Source organism: Octodon degus, unplaced genomic scaffold (genome assembly GCF_000260255.1).
Source record: "Octodon degus isolate 3935 unplaced genomic scaffold, OctDeg1.0 scaffold00077, whole genome shotgun sequence".
Lineage (NCBI taxonomy): Eukaryota > Metazoa > Chordata > Mammalia > Rodentia > Octodontidae > Octodon > Octodon degus.
In genome coordinates this window covers 10,574,714-10,595,521 of record NW_004524653.1, presented here as the reverse complement: position 1 = coordinate 10,595,521, position 20,808 = coordinate 10,574,714, and the positions used below count along the sequence as shown (strand labels likewise).

Here is a 20,808-nt window from a genome sequence, read left to right as displayed (position 1 = left end):
ATAAACCGTTCCAGGCCCTCCCTGATGAGAGCATCCTGCGCTGGCGATTTTAGAGCAGAGGCTCTCAACCGGGTGTAGCAGTATCTGGAGACATTCTGGATTGTCCTAATCCAAATTCGGTAGCTTCCGTATTCCCAGGAAATTCTCCATGTCACCAAAGGAGAATGAGGCAAAGGGATACACTTTGAAACCATTTATTCCGCTTATGCACTTCTTGAAGAAAAATGTCCCTGTTGTTTAAGAAATGGCTCTGAAACCTTCATGTGTTTAGGGAGACAGGGACGGCAACCGCGACCCCTGAGGATGTGCCCACGCCAGAGGGACCCTCTCGCCCCTCAGAAGGACGCTCACCAGCTCTGCGAGGACAGGCAGGAAGATGATGATGGTGGCCGTGTTGCTCGCGAACTCCGTGAAGAAGGCGATGACGATGGTGATGAGCATCACGGCCAGGACGGGGGGCACGTTCTCCAGTGGGTGCAGCTGCCCCCCGATCCACACTGAGAGCCCTGATTCCTGTGGGCAGGGGTGGCCGTCACGCCCAGCGCTGGGCCAGGGAGAGGCTTGGGGTTCGCCCTAACAAGGACAGCACTGCCCTTCACAGAGGGGACAGCGGGCCACAGAGGGATGGGACATGCCTGAGGTGCCTCATTGATTTGTCCAGAAGCCTCTCTGCTTCTCAGACCCCCTGCATGCCCACCCTTGGGGTCCCTGATAATCCCTCTGGATAAGCCAGAAGCACCCCTTCTACTTGGTCCTGGCCCCTGGTGCTCTGGCTTGAGTAGGAGAGGGGAATCAGATGCCTCATTGCAAATCTTTTTTTTTTTTTTGTATTTTTGTACTTTTAGGAAAGGGTCTACAGGGTGTTCATGGTCTCACTACTAAATCGGTCTCATAGTGATCCAGAATTACAGGCGCACACCACCCACACCCAGTCTCAATCGAACCCGCAGCCCTTGCACCTGCTTGCAGGTGCTTTAATCCCCTGAGCTATTTGGCTGGCCCTTCATTGTAAATCTTATTCCTGCACTGGTATTGATTCATGAACCAAATAGCAGCACATAAAATACTCATTATTATATAATGGCATTGCTATGCACCAAATGCATTTATTGCTTATGCAATAACCCTATATAGCATATATAAAAACATGTATCATATATATATATATATATATATATATATATATATATATATATATATATATATATATATATATAATGTAATGCAATGTGATCACCAATAAGGATGCTGGTCACCATGACAATAACGAGAGCATTAATGTCAACATTGTGCCGCCATGCCTTGTCATAGACCCACCAGACTCTGCTCTGTTTCCTGTTGGGTCCTCCTAGCCATCCTGTGGGGTGGTATTACTGTCCCTGTTGTAGCAAAGAGCAAAAGCCAGGTGACCTGCCTGGGCACCACTATTAAAGTAGTGACCGAATGGCACCTCTACCTCTGCAAAGCTCCCGAGCACGCCACATCTCCCTTGGGATTCATGGGTCTGTCACTTTGCCTCCTACACTCTTTTCTGTAGTTCTGGGACTGGAACCCAAGCCCCCATACCTGCTAGGTAAATGCTCTACTCCTGAGCTACATCCCCAGCTCCTTTTTGTGATTTTATTTTGAGACAAGGTCTCATTAAGGTGCCCACGCTGGGCCCGCACTAGATACCTCCTCCACCCTCAGCCTCCTGAGTAGCTGGGATCACAGACCTGCCCTACTGCTGCCCGGCCACTTTGCCTCTCAAAGAAGAGCAGTGTCCGGAGCTGACCGCAGTCCTCCAGCCGGGGGACTGCGCGGATAGCAGGGAGGCACAGGGTGGGCCCGCTCCACTCCACTGGCGCCCACGCTATAGAATAATTGGGCTACTCTCTCTGCTGGTTCCTCCAGGAATCACCCCAGCGACCAGTATATAAAGTAACACCCTGCCTCATCCTTCCTACTGTCAAATGTACGTCCTGTATCCACCAACCACCCCGTTATGCAGATCTTCACAACAACCACAAAGCTGCTGCTTCACATTATTCTCGATGCTGCCCCCTGTTGGCGCCACGCGGCAAGACCGCAGTAAACGCAGGAAAGCTGCAAGGGCAGGTTGTAAAATGTATCTTTTCACAAAAATCCCAGAGCTCCAGGGTGTGGTGATGCATGCCTGTGATTCCAGCACTCTGGAAGGCTGAGGTAGGTGTGTCACAAGTTCAAGCCTAGCTTGGGCAGCTTAGTATACTTTATTTTTTTTTAAATTATTTATTTATTTTTATTTATTACATTTATTTATTGTGTGTGTGTGTGTGGCCAGCTCAGCCCACCAGGGGGCGGGGCTGGCTGGCATGTGGTGCTGGGGGATCGAACCGCGGTCCCTGTGCTTTGCCAAGCTTGTTTCAAGTAAGTGCTTTAGACCACTGAGCCATCTCTCCAGCCCCAGCTTAGTATACTTTAGAGAGACTGTTTCAAAATAAAAATTAAAAAGGGTTGAGAGTGTGGTTTAGTGTGAAGGCCCTGGATTCAATCCCCAGAAGAGGAAAAGAAGAAAGAACAACAAGTTGGATGTAAGTTTAGGAACTAAGCAAGGGCAGGGTCAGATTAGTCTCTTAACGCTGAGAATTAAATACATCCATAACATAATCCTACAATCCTTTTACCAACTCAGTATCCTCTGGCATCAATGTAAGTTGTTTTACTAAAGAAATATAATACATTTCTCTTTTATGGGTAATAGAACATTTACTGCTTTTTAGAACTTAAAAGTTTTATAATGAAGTCTAAAATAACTTTTTTTTTTCCTGAGACAAGGATTTGCTATGCAGTGTAGGCTGGTTTTGAACTCACTGTGTAGCCCAGGCTGGTCTTGAACTCCTGAAGATCCTCCTGCCTCAGCCTCCCAAGTGCTGGGATTACAGGTATGCGCCATCACACCCTACACTGTATTGTCTTTACAAAAATAAAATCAGATATGATATTCTCTCCCAGTTTGACTTAAAAATTGCCTCCAATGCACAAATTATAAATGCTTAAAAATGTTTCACCTTGGGAAAGTCCTGGTGGACTGATGGTGTTTGCTGTACCCCTGCACTGTTGGGCAGTCTGGCACAGCCCTCTCTGGCCAGGGGCACCCTAAGGAAGAATGGGCCCCGGCTCTTCCCCAGGCCACGGCTGTGGCACAGAGACCAACAGCAGGGTGTGCACTTAAAAGAAGAGAGGCTGCTGCAGCGAATGCTGATGACTTGGGTGAGGGGACACCAAGTGCTTCCCTGGAGCTCGGCCTCTCAGGGCCAGGCTTACAGCCAACACCCCACAGCCCTTGGGGCCCAGCTTGGCCTCCTAACTGTGGGGAAGTCTGGCAGCTTCATGAGAGAGGAAAGCTCCAGCTTCCTGGGGTCCTGTGGGGACACTAAGGGGACTCCGCACCCTTCTTAGGAATCGGAAGCTCCATTTCCTTGGAAACCGTCTCCTTGCAGGTTTCCAGGGATACTGGGGACCAACAACAGCCAAGGTCCAAGGCAGCAGGACTGGAGAGTGCAGAGAGAAGGCTCTGGGGCCGGGCTCCATGTGCAGCCCAGCTTGATCCCTTCTAGCTGCTGCCCTGGCCAAGAAACTTACCCTCTCTGGGACTCAGTTCCCTGGTTTGTAAAGCCAGGATAATGATGCACGACCCCAAGGGTCATTGTTGGGAGAAAAGGAATAGATCAGCCAGGTACCTAGAAGAGGGGCGAGGTGCTGGTAGACACGCCAGTGTGTGACAGCTGCACTTCTTGGTGCCATCAAGCCAGGAGAGGCCAGAGGTCCCCCGATGCAACATTTTCAGGCTGTGATCCACTGGGACCTCAGAGGGACCAGAGGCCCTGAGGCCCTGTGCAGGGTGGGGGAGGGGGCCTGGGTTGTCACGATGATCCCTCCCACTCTCTCCTTCCCAACTGCAGCCAGACCCTCCTTTGATCACTTTTTATATATCAGGGTTGAGGCTCACAAGGAGCAAGTTATGGTTTAATGATCAGAATCAAAATTTTCTGGGGGAGGCCAGGGAGACAGCTCAGTGGACTAAGTACCTGCTTAGGCGAGCTCAGGGACCAGGTTCAGTCCCTGGCGCCACATGCTATGCTGGCCCTACCCCCTGGCACGCTAAGTAGGCCACCGAGACTGGGCTTAGGGCTGCATGTCTGTAATCCCAGCTCTGGGGAGGCTGAAGGCAGGAGGATCACTACAAGTCCAAGCTGCATAGCGAGACCCTGCACCAAACACATAAAAAACAAAAATTAAAAAAAAAAAAAAAAAAGAATTCCCTGGGGGCCTTTGAAAATCTTTTAAAAGGCTCATGAAAGGGTGGCCTTGGCAAATACTGTGTAACCATTCTTAGGCAGAAAAACCAGCCAATTGGACTAAAGGGAGGAAAAAAAAGTAAAGGTTTTGTGCATGGGTGTGAACACCGGAACACTGGAGGCAGGCAAGATGCGTGAACTCTGGCAAGTTATCTAACCTCTGCCTTCCTTGAGTTCTTTAAATGATTGTGGTAAGGTTTAAGTAAGTCCATGCACAAGCGGTCCCAGTACATAGTAAACATAGCATGTGACTTGTTATTTATTTAACCTCACAAGCACTTAATTTAGTGCTCACACCATGCTGGGCAGTCTTCTAAGTGCAGGAAAACCTTGGATTGCAGGTCGCTTGTTTCCTGAGAGCTCTACAAGATGAGGAATTGCTTCTAGCTGGTGGTGCTCACCCCAACCCCCGCCCCACCTCCCAGGATTGTGGGTGGTTGGTCCCAATAGCAAGAGGATATGGAGGAGACCTCGTCTGCAGAGGAGGAGGAGAAAAAGACAGAGGAATTCACACCTCAAATGAGATTGGGAAGAGGTACACAATGTGGGGAATGGCGCAGAGTTATGTCAAAGGCTCCACCCCATAAGGCTGCAGCAGTGTGAGTGACGAATCTGTTTCATGACAATGTGACACCACATCTCTGTGGAAGAGTTGAAAGGAGGCAAAAGCCAGTGTCATTGGATAGGTCCCTTGTTAAAGCTGCATGGAGAGAAAAAGATTCCAGCAAGCCAAATGACAGCAGTGATTCTGACAGTGACAGTGGCAGTGAAAGTCATGTTGCACACCAACCCTCTTCTCTTTTCATGCCTACATCAGCTACAAAGGTTTTCAGAGGTAAGTACAGGTGAACTTGTCTACTTTTTTTATAATTTGTATTTTCCTTATTACCTTGCAATATATTACAGTACTACAACCTTCTTTTTAAAATGTATGTATTTGGTACAGGGTCTCGCTATGCAGCTCAGACTCAGTGATCCTCCTGTTTTCAGCTTCCCCAGTGCTAGGATTACAGGCGCACACAACCACACCTGGTTACAGTGGCCGGCTCCATGGGCCCAGGGCAGAACCAGCATGGCACTCGGTACTGGTGATCAAACCAGGTCCTTGTGCTTGCCAGGCAGGCGCTTAGATAGTGGAACTATCTTCCTGAACTGAGATCATTTTTGGGTGAATATTTTTGGGTTGTGGAGCAAATCATGAGTTTCCGTTATTTATTATGGGGAAATTCACTTTGATATACAAGTGCTTTGTATTATGTTTCCAGAATGAGTTATAATTGCAAACCAAGGTCTTCCCCAGCTTTGCCCATACTAGCTTATTTAATTTTCATAACAGCCCCATGAAATAGGGCATACAACTATCCCCATCTGATGTTTTTTTGTTTTTTGTTTTTTGTTTTTTGTTTTTGTATTTTAGGGAAGGGTCTTCAGGGTGTTCAGGGTCTCACTACCAGATTGGACTCATAGTGATCCACCTGTTTACAGCCTCCCAAGAGCTGGGATTGCAGGAGTGAGCCACCATGCCCAATCTCAATTGCTGCCTCAGCACACCCCAGAGGAGGGGCCAGTGCAGCAGGCCCAGGGATCGAACTCCCGACCCCTGCGCCTGCTTGCAGGAGCTTTAATCCGCTGAGCTATTTGGCCGCGCCCCCCCCCCAACATCTGATGATTGAAGCGAGTGAGGCACAAAAAGGGCAAGTTATTTGTCCAAATGAGAGAAGTGATTTTTCCTAGTGATTTGGAGCTCAGAGTCTGGATTATATGATAATGAAAACAATGATGGTAATAGGAATAAAGGTGACTACAATTTCTAACAAAAAATAAAAGGTATTTTTATGTGCCTGTAGGGTTTGCTGCGTGGCCTTAATATCAAGCGACTATAACTTCAAACTATGTGCAGTTGTTTGTTGTAGAAATTTTTTATATATGAAGGCAACAGAATAAGACCATGTTTTCACCCCTGGATGGCAGCATATTAGCAGCAGTGATGGTGACAGGGCAAAGGGCAGTGATGGTGACAGGGCAAAGGGCACCTGCTCTCCTCCAGGTACCTTCCCTATTATCTTACCAGCTTCAAAGCACCCCATGGTGTAGGTCGCACCGACAAATACTTGCTAACACCATGCAGCCCTGGGACCCTGCTGATCTCCTGATGCCTGGACCAAGGTGAATGGGACAGGTATGGCCCTGTCCTTACAGAGCCTGCCTTCTCCTAGGAGAGATCACCTATAGACACACAGAAGGACAGGATCGTGTTGGGGGATGTGGAATAAAGAAAATAAGCAGAGTGGTGAGAGGAAGAGGAGGTGGGCACTACCCTAGATGGTGGCCAGAGAGCCCATCTCTGAGGAGCTAGAAAGTGAGGACTGAGGACTGAGAGAGCTCCAGGAGAATACGTGACACAGAAAGGCAGGTGCGAAGGTCCTGTGGTACAAACAAGACTGGTGTGGCTGAGAAATGGCAGGGGCCAGTAGAATAGCGGAACAACGTGGAGAGGTAGTGGGCATCGTAGGGGTGGTAGGCAGGGGCCAGGCCATGTGTGGTCCCACGTGCAGACCCAGGAAGTCTTTGAGTGCTGGAGCTCGAGGTAAGCTACAGAAAATGCTTCTAGCAGTGGGAAGCCCACACAGCCAGCCCCTACCCCACCCGAACCTCCAAGCCTCTGGAGGCCTGCTACCGTGCAGCAAAGACCCTGGACAGGCTCCAGGGACCTGGGTGTCCCCAAAAATTCTGGGCACTGTGGGGACAGGCTGAGGCCAACCCCAAATAGCATGGTACTGGCAGAAGCTGAGGAAAGGGGCAGCTACACTACAAAGGCCAGTTGAGCAAAAAGTCTGGTGGTTGCCAGGGCTGGGCTCAGAGCCAGACTGGCCTCCAGGCATGCATTGTGCTGCCCAACCCCCAGGCCACATGCAGCCCTCGCTGAGCTTGGAGCAGCCTCTGGGTGGCAAGGTCACCTCTTCCCCTGGCCTCAGAGCCAGGCTGGGTTCAGATCATCTCACCCCCAGGTTGTTGGGAGGTCTGCAGGAGATGCCCCATGGGACGCATACTGGACAGGCTGCGCATGAGGTGAGCACAATGTGCTGTTTCCCCTCTACTCCTGTGGCCTGTGAGTACCCCTGAGGGCCAGATGGTACCGCCTTCCCCCTTTCTCCACAGCACTGGTACTGAGCTTGGGCCCACGAGGTGGCAGCTGTGATCATCCTGCTAAGGCAGAGACGAGACTGGCTGTGCTGATGGGTGGGGCCTGTGCCATGCCTGTTCCTGCCCCCGGGGCTGCAGTCCCTGGGCTCCTTGGCACTTACCTCACAGCCTTTGGCCATGGCGAAGCCCCCTCCCAAGAGAAGAATGATGTTCCAGGGCACTGTCTCCTGAGCCTTCTGCCAGGTCAGCAGGGGCTTGGTCTCCACGTTGGGAGCTGGGCAGAGAGAGGCAGAGGGCACCTGCTTAGGCACATAGCCAGAGGAAGAGGCCATAGGCCCTGCAGCCTCAGCTTTGTGGGGGATGTGCAGGGGTTCCAAGCAAGCCAAGGTCTGGCTCCAGAGCCCGCTTTTGGAGACTTAGGGAGAAGCCTCACAAGCATCATTCAGAAGGATAACAATTTTCGTGCCTCTCACAGATTCAGAAAGTTCTAGAACCAGGCTTTCCCCGAAGCCATTGTCTCATTTTCCCAATAGCCCTTCTGGCTAGCTGCTATTTTAAATCCTCATTCACAAGAGAAAAGGCCTTTGTATCTGAATTTGTTCAGAGAAGGGGGTAAAAGGAAGGAAATTCAGAAAAACGAACTAAGGCTCCTCCAGCCGTAAATATTCAATACATGGCACAGAACTTCCTCAAATGCGACAGTGTGTTGTAGCGGTTCAAAGGCAAGGAAGACCTCGGCAAACTTCCTCTGTCCAGGGCTATAGAGCGGGCAGTTCAGGCTTTGAAGGCCACACCTGCCGTGTGGCAGGTAACTGCCCTATCACCGCACTGTGAAGAAGCTGGGGACAGTACAAAGACCAAGGGCCTGGAGAGCTCTGGGAAGGCCGTATCTATGAAAGTGGGGGTGGGCTTGGGCTATGCTCCTTCCCCGCCTGGAGTACGGGCCTGAAGACAGGCCCTCCAGGCCAGGGCTGGCTGTGGGTCTTGCTGGCTCTTATTCCTCAGCCCACTGTGCCCAGAGGGTCCCTGTGAATGTGCCTGAGGCAGTGATGGGTCTGTCACAAGAAGGGATGCTTCTGCTCAGCTGACAGCTACTTCCCCGGGGTCCAGAACAGTGAGTGGTGCTCAAGAATTGCTCCGTGGTTATGTGTCATGTAACATCTCTGACACACTTAGCCCCATGCATGGTGCAGAGCAGACCTAAAACAAGACCTTGCTCTGCAGGCTTTGTCCAGGGAGACAAGGGGGCAAGCCTGGCTCTTTCCTCTGCTTCCCAGGACACTTCCTGGCCAAGTAACCACTGATATTTGGCTTCATCTCTTCAGCTTTACTCAAATTTAACACAGCACTTTACCTGACACCAGATGCTATCATCAGGACATAAAGACATTAAACGCCCCTGGACAAGTTAGCAGAAGGCCCACTGTGTGCAGCCCGAAGGCATGTGCTGCCCACACAGGTGTGTCTATGAGGGGCAGGTGTCCACTGCCTGAGGGCCTGTGGGCCCAATGCACCACTCAGTTTAGCCCAGAATTGGAAGAGGTGACTGCAGATGGCAAGTGGTCCAGCTGTCTGCCTAAAGGTGATTTAAAACAACAAACACTACTTTGTTAAAAAGTAGGAGGGGTCTGAAGAAGTAGAGTGACTTGCAGGTTACACTGTGACAGGATGGAAGGAGGCCCGGACTGTGGGCGTCAGGCACACAGGCTCACTGGGGGGTGCTCTTCAGACTGCCCGCCCATGCCAAGCGCTCACCCCACATCGGCTGTTACAGCTCCTATTACTCCCGCCCCCTCATGCACGCCCTGCCACTGTTTCCGCAGCACGGCCCTGGCCAGAGGAACATCCTAGTTCTGGCTCAGCTCTGTACCAGCTGGCATCTGCAGCAGTGGCTGAAAGCACAGGCCCTGCCTTCCACTTGAACCCTAGCTCTGCCATTCTCCAGCTGTGCGACATGGACCAGGGACCCCACCTCTCTAAGCTTCGATGACCTTCTCTGCGAGATGGGGCAGCAGCATCCCCGCCGCATTCCCTTGGAGACTTGCTGGTCGAGGACTGGGCCATGGATGCCAAGGGCTTGGCCCAGGGCCTGGCCCACAGCAAGCCCTGCTTCTTCATTTGGCAAACATACACTGAGTGCCAGCCGTGTGCCCAGCACTCCCTGGACACTGGGGACACAGAAGGGCAGGACAGAGACAAGCCCCTCCCTGGACACCTGATGCTCCAGTAGGGCAGGCAGGTAAGAAACAAATAGGTAATGCTGGGAAATTCCAAGTGTGATGAAAAATAAAATAGGGTAAGAAATAGAGAATGAGAAAGAAGGGTGCTTTCCTGGGGGCATGTTCAGAGAAGGGGAGAGGCTCCTGGACAGAGCCCTGAATAAAGGGAAGGACAGTACCATGCAGATGTGTGGAGAAAGCAGGGCGGATGGGAGTTGTTGCCACCCTGATCCTCGTCCTCCTCTGCTTCCTCCTCCTCCTCTTACTCTTCTTCCTCTTACTCCACCTCCTCTTACTCCTCCTCCTCAACTGTGTGGCAACCACAGCACACACATGGACCATGGTACTCAATACTTGAATGACCGCCATGGGGAGGACTGCAAGCAAGATCCAGGTGGAAGGGTGCAATGGAAGACAGTGGGCCTGGCGGGGGGCCTGGACTTAACAGGAAGCCAGTGCAGTCCAGTTTCCATATCTTGCCTCCTCCTTCAGCCAGCTCACTCTCTCCATGGAAACACACTGTGAGGCTCTAGAAGGCCTCAGTGCCAAACGATACCAAGGGCTATCTTAGCCAAGTGTGCTTAGTCACACTGCTGCTTGCAGAGCCCTCCTCCCTGTGAGGGAGCACAGGAAACCCCAATTCAGCAGGCCTCAGTGGTGGTGACACTCTGACACTCAGGTTCCGGACTCAGCACACACTGGAGTTTTAGTAGGACTGTTGTCAGTGATACCAGTTTGATTTGCAATTTAAATTCACTGTCAACATTTAAAATCAGGAGGGGGGCTGGCGAGATAGCTCAGCAGACTAACCCCCCTCTTAGGCAAGTGCAGGGACCAGGGTTTGATCCCTGGCACCATATGCCGCTCCGCCTCTCCCCACCCCAGGGCATTCTAAGCCAGCCACAGAGTCCAGGTATGGTGGTACACACCTGTAATCCCACCTGTAATCTGAGCTGCGAAGTGAGACCCTGTACCAAATACATTTTTTAAAAAATCAGGACCGTTTCATACCAAAATAAAAACCTTGGCTTCTCTCAAAAAACTCAGCAAATTAGACAACCCTGGTTCTTTTTCCCACATGGTGACGAACTTTGGAAACTGAGTAACATCTATGCCCTAAGTGGACACTAGTGGGCAGGGCTTTGTGGGGCCAGGACACCAAGGTCTTGCCACTTTGAGTCACCTGATTCTGTGTTCCTATGCTGCGGGGTATTTTCTGTTACAGTGATGTCATGGGAAAGATGGACGAGGAGGGCCAGGCATTTGGCGAGACACTTCCCTGCACCCACTCTGCTGCAGGTGCGTGTTACCGCCATAAGGGTTTGAAGCAGGCCCTTGAGCTGCTGAGGTATCTCTCCGGCCTCCATAATATTTTAATTTGCAACCCCTGAACTATAAATCACTGAATGCTAGAGAGGGAAGACATTGAAGGATCCTTGCCTTGCTAGGTGGGAAAGCCAGGCATGCAGAAGGAGGGATTTAGAGGTCTCCAGACAGTGTAACAGAGCTGCCGCTCTGTGCCTGCCCTGGGAGCCCAGCTCCCCCCAGGGGACAGCTCCGCAGACAGTGCCATCAGAGCAGTGGCATTAAGGACCTACGTGGACCTAGTGACATCTGAGCTGGCCGGAGCCCACGAGGCTGTGGGATTGGTCACCTGAGAACAAGCTGCACCTGGCAGATTCTGGCTGTCAGATGCATCAACAGCAGACAGAGACGCCATGAGAAGGGAAGGGGTAACTAAGGAGACAGCTTGGCCAGGCAGGGGACTGCGCCACAGGCAGGGCAGGAGTGGGCTGGGAGTCGGCAGAAGCAGGAACAGTGCAGCAAGGAGACAACACCAGGGGGGAGTGGATACAGCGGAGAACGGAAGCTGTGGAACAGCAGGAACTATCACGAAGCAGAAGCTACACGTGCAAAAAGCAAGATCTGTGAGCAGAACCAGCTGTGAGGCAGAGCGGGCAGCGGAGCGAGGGAGGCGGGAGGCGTGAAATCCTGCTCCCTTCCACCTCCAGGTACCAGCCCCACACAGCCACTAAGGAGCCCTGGAACTCCTGGCCTCCCACACGTACTTACCTGGCTGGAACCAGCCTGCATCAGCCTCTCTTTCTTCCAGCCACTGGATACAGTTCCGTAAGAGCCCCTGCCTCCTGCTGCCCCAGGTGTACTCTAGGCCTGTCTTGGACTGATCCCCATGGCAGATGCTGGGGTTGCCCCTACTGGAAACTCAGGGGTAGTGGACAGGCAGCCTGGGGCCAGACTAAGGAGGGCAGGTCAGGGGTGTTCTGTGAGCTTTCAAAACAGGATTTGACTGTCGCTAGGGTGTCTGCCTCCACCCCATGCTTCCTTGCTCAGGTGAGACCCAGCCTGGCTGGCCTGCCTGGCCCTTAAGCCACTGAGCTGAGGTCACTGCCTCCAGTGAGGGGATCAGGCACAGTTTTCTGTTAAGGGACAGGAAGTAACTGTATGTGGCTTTGCAGCAACACTGAGGCCTCCATGGCAGTACTCACCTAGGCAAAGAAAACAAATCCCCACAAATTCCTCTAGGAAATGCAAAACTCTGCGGACACTGACATTTGACTGTCACATAGTGCTCATATGGCAGGAAATAATTTTGACCATTTAAAAATGTGAAATTCATTCTCAGCTGAAGAGTTGTATAAACGCAGATGTGCCTGCACCTGGCCCAGGGAGAGCTGATAACGCCCATCCTGCACTGTCACCCCAATGGCAGTTCCAGGTCCCCAGACGAGGTAACCACTCGGACAGTGCAAGGGGACATGCAGGACCATGTGTTGGGACAGAGGGGCTGCTCCTGCTCACTGGCCCCCACATGCCATGCCGCAGTCCACACTGAGCCAGGCCCCAGCCTTGATCCTCTTACCTTTGAAGTCAAGCCACCACTTGAGAGAAGGCTTTTGGGATGGGAAGAAGAACAAGATGATGACAATGGCCATGCCTGTGACAGCATCAGAAATAAACCTACAATGAGAAGGCCCCAAATCACGTGACCCTGGGCTTCTCAGCAGCCTGTAGTTAGGCTGATTGCAAAGGAGGGTTAGTGAGGGGATTTGGGCCCCAGGGACGGGGACTTCAGGAACCTGGGAGGGTAGATGCTGTCCTGCCCAGGGCCCAACAGGGACATGTCCACTCACAGGGACAAAGCCCCGAGCCACAGCTCCCTGGGGAACTGAGACCTACTTGAGCCAAACAAATGCTTATCATCCCAATTCAAGGACCCTAGGAAAGGGACTGGACCAAAGGGGAAAAAATCTTGAGAGCCACAGAACATTGGAATCTGTGAAAGCCCCGCACTCACCCTATCCTGGTCTCCTGCAGGAGTCCTGTATGCATTTGTCCAACTAATGCTCATGTGTTTTGTGGTATGGGGAGCTTACCACACAGATGCACTGTCACACCAGCAAGATAGGACTCACCCACTGTCACCACTCCTAACCTAACTGCCACCTTCCCAGCATCTAAGTCTTTCAGAGGAGCTTGGTGGACCTGAATCCCTCAGAACAGGCATCCTCCATTTTGGATGGAGATATGAAAGTCCAGAAAGCAGAAATAACTTGTGCAAAGCCAAACTATGGCTTGTGGAGGAGATGGGCCTTGAACCCAGAATTTTCTGGCTCTAAGTCCAATGAAACTCAAAGCTATTTGCTAACAAATCATCTTTCAGCATGCACATCTGCAAAAAAGGAGCATTCAAATAGCTAAGAAGTTCAAAAACAGGGTTGCAGGCCAGGGAGACAGCTTAGCAGTCTAAGTGCCTGCCTGGCAAGCATAAGGACCTAGGTTCAATTCCCAGAACTGCATGCTGTGCCAGCCCCAGAACACTGGGCATGGTGGTACACCCCTGTAATCTCAGCGCTGGGGAGGCTGAGACAGGAGGATCACTATGAGACTAAACTATATAGTTAGACCTTGTACCAAATAAATAAATACATAGGGCCAATATCCTCATAATCAGAGAACTGTATGTTAAAACACAAATGAGAAGCCACTTCACTGCCAACGGACTGTCCAGACTTAAGGAGGGAAGGCGAGACTGCTGAGAGTATAGGGAAGACCTGTACCAGCAGTGGGAGAAAAGTGGCTTTTGTCGTCAAGAGGCAGCTGGGAACTTCTTTCAACATTTTACATGTGAATACTCCTTGATCTAAGAAGACTTTGGCACATGGATTATATAGTAGAGGGATATTATGGTTTAGACCTAGACTGTTCCCCAAAGGGTCATACAATCAGAGGGGGGTTTTTAGAAGAGGATCGGATTGTGAAGTTTCTCTATTCACCAGCGGATTAAGCTACCGAAGAGTTCAGAGCTGAAAGCGCTGTTGGTTGGTGGGGTCTGGTTAGAGGATGCGGGCCAGGGGGTGTGGCCTGAAGGGTCTGCTTTTCCCCTCCCCCGCCCCGCCTCCCACCCTCTGCTCCTCCCTTTGCTCGCTGCTTCCTGGGCGCCATGAAGTGAGCAGCTTTCCTCCCTGGATCTTTTCACCATGCTGTCCTGCCCTACAGCCAGCCCAGTACCGATGGAATCTAAAAGCTACAAGCCCAAAAACCTCTGTTCCTTGAAATTGTGGGTACTGGGTATTGTACTCTAGCGATGAGAAAATGCTCAAGACAAAGGACATTCATTATCAATAAGGGTAGAGCAAAGTGAGAGGACATTTTTATAAGGATGTATTTAAATAAACTATTTCATCCAAATTACAAAATAGGGCCAGTGAGATAGCTCAGCGGGCTAAAGCACCTGCTTAGTCAAACTTAGGCAAGTGCAGGGACCGCGGCTCCATCCCCAGCACCGCATACCATGCCAGGCCTGCCCCCAGGGCAAGCTGAGCCCCCAGAGCCCAGGCATAGTGGCCTGCGCCTATAATCCCACCACTGGGGAGGCTGAACGCAGGAGGATCACTATGAGTCCAAGCTGCGTAGTGAGACCCTGTAACAACCAAGTACATTTTTTTTTAAATTACAAAATATTCTGTATCCATTTTAAAAGATAAAAGTATAATGTCAATCTTTATATAATCACAGAAACACAATTAAGATACCTTGTACATTTTTAGAAAACCAAGGTTTTATTTATAGCATTGGGTACAATCTAATAAGGAATTTGTTAAATAAATTAAACTGTTCCTGCTGTATAGAATATTATGAGGTATTTTTTAAAATGCAGTAAGTGCAAAATAGCAAATTGCCTCTGATCATATTTTATTTTCCAATCATTTATCACATTTACACAATCAATTATCTATATCTACATATAGATATAGATATAGATATAGATCTGCATATGTAGAAATGAAATGTTGCATACCAAAAGGTTCATAATGACTGGCCTGAGCAACTAGCATTTAGTTTTTCAATTCCATATTGTATGAAATTTTATGAGTATGCAGATTTTTTTTCAGTACCAGGGATTGAACTCAGGACCTTGTGCTTGCCAGGCAAGTGCTTATTCTACTGAGCTATCTCCCTGCCCCTGCAGAACACTTTTTTGTTGTTGTTCCTAGGACCTTTACATTGAGCTATATCCTCAGCTCTTTATTTTGTATTTGTATTGTGAGACAGGGTCTTGCTAAGTTGTTCAAACTGGGTCCAAAATTGCAGCGTTCCTACCTCAGCCTCCCAGAGTGACAGGCATGTGCCACAACACACAGCTGATTATGTATAACTTTTGCAATTGAAAGCAAGCTGATCACAAATAACATGCTTAACTGTGATCACATTTGTGTTACAAAATCTTATTTCAATTGAAATTAACATGTAACAAAATGTATATACTTGTCAAAACTCTTAGAATTGAACCTACAATGTAATCAAATGTAGAACGGTTCCAAGACAGGCATTTTTTTTTTCTTATTCTTGCAATGCAGGGTCATGTTATTCAACTTGGACTCATAGTGATCCTCCTGTCTCAGCCTCCCAAGCACTGGGATTACAGGCATGTGCCACCATGCCTGGTTTTGGGGCAGCGCAGTGCCCCTGGGGTCCTGGGCTCAACACGGCATGCAGTACTGGGGATCGAACCCAGTTCCCTGTGCTTGCCAGGCCAGCACTTATGCCACTGAGCTATCTCCCCAGCCCTACAGGCATTTTTTTTTTAAAGTCAGAAAAGGTTATATCAGAACTAGAGACTGAGCTCTAACGTGACCGTCCCCTTTTTTAATTGTTGGACTACTTATCACCTTTTTTTTAATCTGAAGAAAAGTACTTGCATTCTAGAAAAATCAAATAACAGTAATAGCAATAAGAGCCATTTTTTGAACTGTAACTGTTCAGTCCTTATCACAACATTCAGCCAGTTAGAACTTGCATCACCCACTTCATCAGTGAGGACACGAAGGTCCGTCGGTGAGGTCCCTCTACCTCGGTGAAATTTCTCAAGTCCAGTGGGGTGGAGGCATACAGAGACAGCCTTGGAGAGTAAAAAGTAGGTTGTCACATCTCACTCCCGCTCCACCCAGAGGCAGCACAGCACCCACTGGCCTCTTTGGATTTTGAAGGCACATTCCTCACATAGATGTTGTATTCTGGCCCACCTGCCAAGAGACCTGGAGAGCTGCTAGTTTTGAGTGGGGCCTAGAATAAGAGAAGGCTCTGCAACAGGTCCAGGCTGCTTGGCAGGCACTCTGCCCTGGAGCCAGACAATCCAGCAGGTCCAACGGACTTGAAGTGGCAGCGGCAGGTAGGGATGTTGTTTAGAGTCTCTGGCAGGCCCCATTGGTGAATCACAGCGAAGGCCTTGGGATTTTGGAGCAAGACGTTGGCATCCTCTCCAAACAACTCCTCTCCCTTTAAAAAACAGCTGGCTTGCTACTGGGCCTTCGTGGAAACTTAACGCTTGCCCATGGAGATCCCATTTATCGTGTAAACTGAGTTGCCCATCATGAGCTGGTTATTTTCTGATCCACCAAGTTGGACGTGCACAGCAACTTCACATATACACCACTTCATTTAATTCATTAAATAGAAGTGGTATATACATGAAGGAGCCAGATCATGTCCAGAGGGTTCAAGTCAGTTACATGAATAAGCTGCCTGAATGCCCATGGCTCTTATACCTGCCATATTGCCTTTTGCCTCCCAGTGTGCACCTGTGGACTAATGGGATGTACCACATGATCAGCCATCAAAGGAAGAGGAGGCTGGGCCTGCTTTATAGATGTCTTTGCACATTACAGAGGCAGCATTACAACCCCTTTCCGGGACATCCCTGAAGAACAGCAGTGAAGGGAAATCTTTACCATGGGCAGAACTTGGGGCAGTATACCTAGTAGTACATTTTTCCTAGAAGGAAAAATAGCCAGATGTGTGACTATACTGATTCATAAGTTGTAGCCAAAGGTCTGCCAGATGGTCAGGAACTTGCAAAGAACACAACCATAAAATTGGTGGTAAAAGATATTTGGGGAGAGGTATGGAGATAGATCTCCCCATATGGGCAAAGGATTGAAAGATAGTTGTATTCTGTGTAAACACTCACCAAAAGGAGACCTTAGCAGAAGAGAACTTTAACACTCAAATGGCTAGGGTGACCACTCTGTAGAATGGTCAACTTTTTTCTGCAGTCATCCTGTCATTGCCCACATGACCCATGAGCAAAGTGGTCATGGTGGCAAGAATGGAGGCTATGCATGGGCTCGACAACAGGGACTCTCATTCACTGGGACTGATCTGGCTATTGTCACTGGTCAATGCCCAGCATGCTAGCAGCAGAGACCAATGCTGAGTATGGGTATGGCAGCATTCTCCAGGGTATCAGGCTGCAACATGGTGGAGGGTTGATTATATTAGATCTCTTTCATCACGTGAAAGGCAGTGCTTTGTCCTTACTGGCATAGATAAGTACTTGCCTTCCCTGCATTTAATGTTTCTGCCAAAACCAGCATCCATGGACTTATAGAATGCCTTATCCACCATCATGGAATTCCACACAGCATTGCCTCTGGCCAAGGAACACATTTGACAACTAAACAAATGAGGCAATGAGCTCAGACTCCTGGAATTCACTGACCTTGCCATGTTCCTCACCATTCAGAAGCAGCTGGGTGATAGAAAGACAGATGGCCTTTTGAAGATGCAGTGACAGTGTCAGTTTAGGTGGCAATGGGTTGCAGGACTGGAGCAAGGTTCTTCAAAAGGCCGCCAAATCTGGATCAGCACCCACTACATGGTGCTGTGTCTCCCAGCCATGGTTCAGGGCTCGGGAATGGTAGGAGTGGGAGTGGTACCTCTCCCCATTTCCCCTAGTGATCCACAGCAAAACCTTTCCTTCTTGTTCCCGTGACTTTATGCTCTGCTGGACTAGAAGTCTCAGTTCCAGAGGAGGGAAGTCTTGTACCAGGAAGCACAACAATTATTCCATTAAACTGGAAGCTCAGACTTCTTCCTGGTCATTTTAGGCTCATCATACCTGTGAGTAAATAAGCTAAAAAAGGGTGTTATGGTGTTGGCAGAGATGATTGACCTAGACTAGCAACTCTATAACAGAGGAAAAGAAGAATATACTTGGAGTGTAGGAGATCCCTTTGGGCACCTCTTGGTATTACCATACCCCGTTATTAAGGTCATTGATAAACTACAACCCAATCAAGTAGGATGTCAAATGCCCTAGACCCTTCAAGAATGAAGGCATGAGTCATCCCACCAGGGAAAGAACCAAGGTCCACTGAGGAGCTTGCTGACAACCAAAGGAATAGAGAATGGGTAGTAGAAGATTTAGTGATAAATATCAGCTACAACCCTGCGATCAGTTACAGAAATGAGGATTATAATTATAGCTGTTCTTATTCTGTTAACCTCTGGAGCATATTTCCTTTGTAGCATAATGTTGATAGCTTGATACTTTTCTTAAGTATTATAAAACCTGTGTTATAATGCTTAAGTTATGAAATGCTAGGCATCACTCCAAGAATCACTTTCTATTCTATCCTGCATATTCAGGATAGTGGTAAATGTTAGGCATAATTACGAACTTGTCTTTGTATCTGCAGGCTAAGTATGGTTTAAGAAAATGTGTCTGCTTGCTGAGTTGAAAAGGGGTGGACTGTGACAGTTGACTGTTGTGTCAACTTGAGTAAGAAATGCCCAACTGATTGGCTTAGCATAGCTCTGGGTGTGACTGAAGCTGAAGATGGAAGACCCATCCTGGCTGTGAGTGGCACCAGCCAATAGGCTTGTAGCCTGTATGGACTGAAAGGGGAAAGAAAGAAGGTTCATTTGTTTCTTTTAGAAGAGCTCTAGTCTTCTTCTTCACCTTGCACATCCATTCCCTGGCTTCCAGCTCACAGCCGTGCAGTGCAGACTCTTTGGCTTCCTAATATGGACTTGACTTCCTAATACAAGACTCTACAGTGGGCTCCAGCCTTCCACTTTTGCCTGGGTCTTTCAGATCTCCAACATGCAGTCAGCCCTTTGCACTCTTTCACACCTGACCCTGCAGCTAATCTTATGAATAGTAGCTCTGCTTCTCTAGCAAGCACTGATCAATACAAATTCTTAGTTAGATGTGCTGTTAAGAGATGGGGCTTGGTTGAAGGAAGTAGGTCACTAGATGTAACCCAGAAACCTGTGTTCTTGTCCCCAAACCCTTTCCCCTCTCTCTGGCTCTGCCTCGCTCTCTGAATCTAAGCAGAAAATCTTTTCTCCACCATGCCCTTCTGCTCTGATGCCCCTCCTTTGGATCCAGCTGACTGTGGACTGAAATCTCTGAAACCGTAAGCCATCATAAACCTTTTCTTCTTTAAGCTGTCTATGCCTGGGATTTTGTTCCAGTAATGAAAAACTGACTAACACAACCTCCTAACTCTGTCCCTGCCACCTTCACTGAAGCCACTGAAGCCCATGCCCCGGACCAGAGGTCAGCAAGTGTCTTTGGAAAGAGCCACACAGTAAGTACTTTTGGTTTTCAGCTACACAATTTCTGTCATGACTTAATACCGACTTTGCGATGTGGAGGCAGGCATAGACAATACATGTGAACAGCTGTGGTTGTGTTCCAATAAAACTTTATTGTAGGCATTGTAATTTAAATTCCACATGCCTTTTATGTGTCACAAAATATTATTTTTCCTGTAATTTTCCTAACCATTTAAAATATAAAAAAATTATTCAGAAGAAAGAGCTGGCCAGATTGGGCCTATGAGGTACAGTTTGCTGACCCCGGCCCTAGAGGACGGTCCACCTGGGCAGTGGTATGCTTCTTATCCACCTGTGTTCTTGACTCGGCGAGCCATTTCCTGGTGAGCCCAACTGATGATTATCAAGTTCGTTCTCGTTCTATTGGCCGTTCTAATCATTTGTCACATACAAGCAAGTTGGGACTGACAGGGGGCAGCTCCAGGACTCCACGCTAAGATTCATAAATGCTCAGGATTGGTTTATAAAATAGCACAGTGTTTGCAAAAAGAAACCTACACAGTCCTCTTGTATACCTGGAACTATTCCTAGATGACTTAAAACACCAACACAATGTGAGTGCTATGTGAAGTTTCGACACGTAAAAGGTATGCGAAATTTAAATTGCAATGCCTACAATAAAGTTTTATTGGAGCACAAACACAGCTGTTCACGTGAATTACCTATGCCTGCCTCCGTACTGTAAAGTATTTAGAGAATAATGACAAGGAAAACTATCTGTGCCTGTTTAGTACTAGAGCAATTCTTTTCCAAATATTTTTGACCCATGGTTAGTTGAATCCATGGATGTGGAACTCATAGATACATAGGTCAAGTGCATTATGGGTCCTCAGATCCATCCAAAGAAATGTACCGTTACAGCACCATGTTATAGATGAGGGAACTGAGGCCTAAAGGTGAAGCTTAAATGACTTAAAATCCTCTACCATCTGCTCAGTGCTCTTAAGAACAAGAAGAAAAAAAAAAAAAAAGACCCAAATGCCTACCATGCCCAATAAGACTTTCTGTGTTCCACCCTTCCAGCTATGTTCTGCCTACTCCCCTCCTCCCTAGGTGCTTCTCTGAGGCCTTCCAAGGCAGAACAAGAGCGCTAACATAGTTCTGACCCCAAAGCCAAAGGTCTGACACCTGAGAAAATAAACATTTTATCATTCAAACTTAAATGCTTTCTGGGAGAGAAAGAGGATGCTATTATAATGACA

The 20,808-nt window shown here is 48.8% G+C and overlaps 1 protein-coding gene across 1 annotated transcript in view; it reads right to left on the bottom strand.

Moving 5' to 3' along the window:
- The window catches only part of Slc13a3 (solute carrier family 13 member 3), a 74,817-nt gene that overhangs the window by 6,141 nt on the left and 47,868 nt on the right, over positions 1 to 20,808 (bottom strand). The window contains exons 7-9 of the mRNA XM_023720729.1: positions 12,564 to 12,661; positions 7,625 to 7,737; positions 352 to 513 (exon numbers count right to left, since the gene is read on the bottom strand). Of these exons, the coding sequence (XP_023576497.1) occupies positions 352 to 513; positions 7,625 to 7,737; positions 12,564 to 12,661 (373 nt within the window). The remainder of the gene's footprint in view (positions 1 to 351; positions 514 to 7,624; positions 7,738 to 12,563; positions 12,662 to 20,808) is intronic.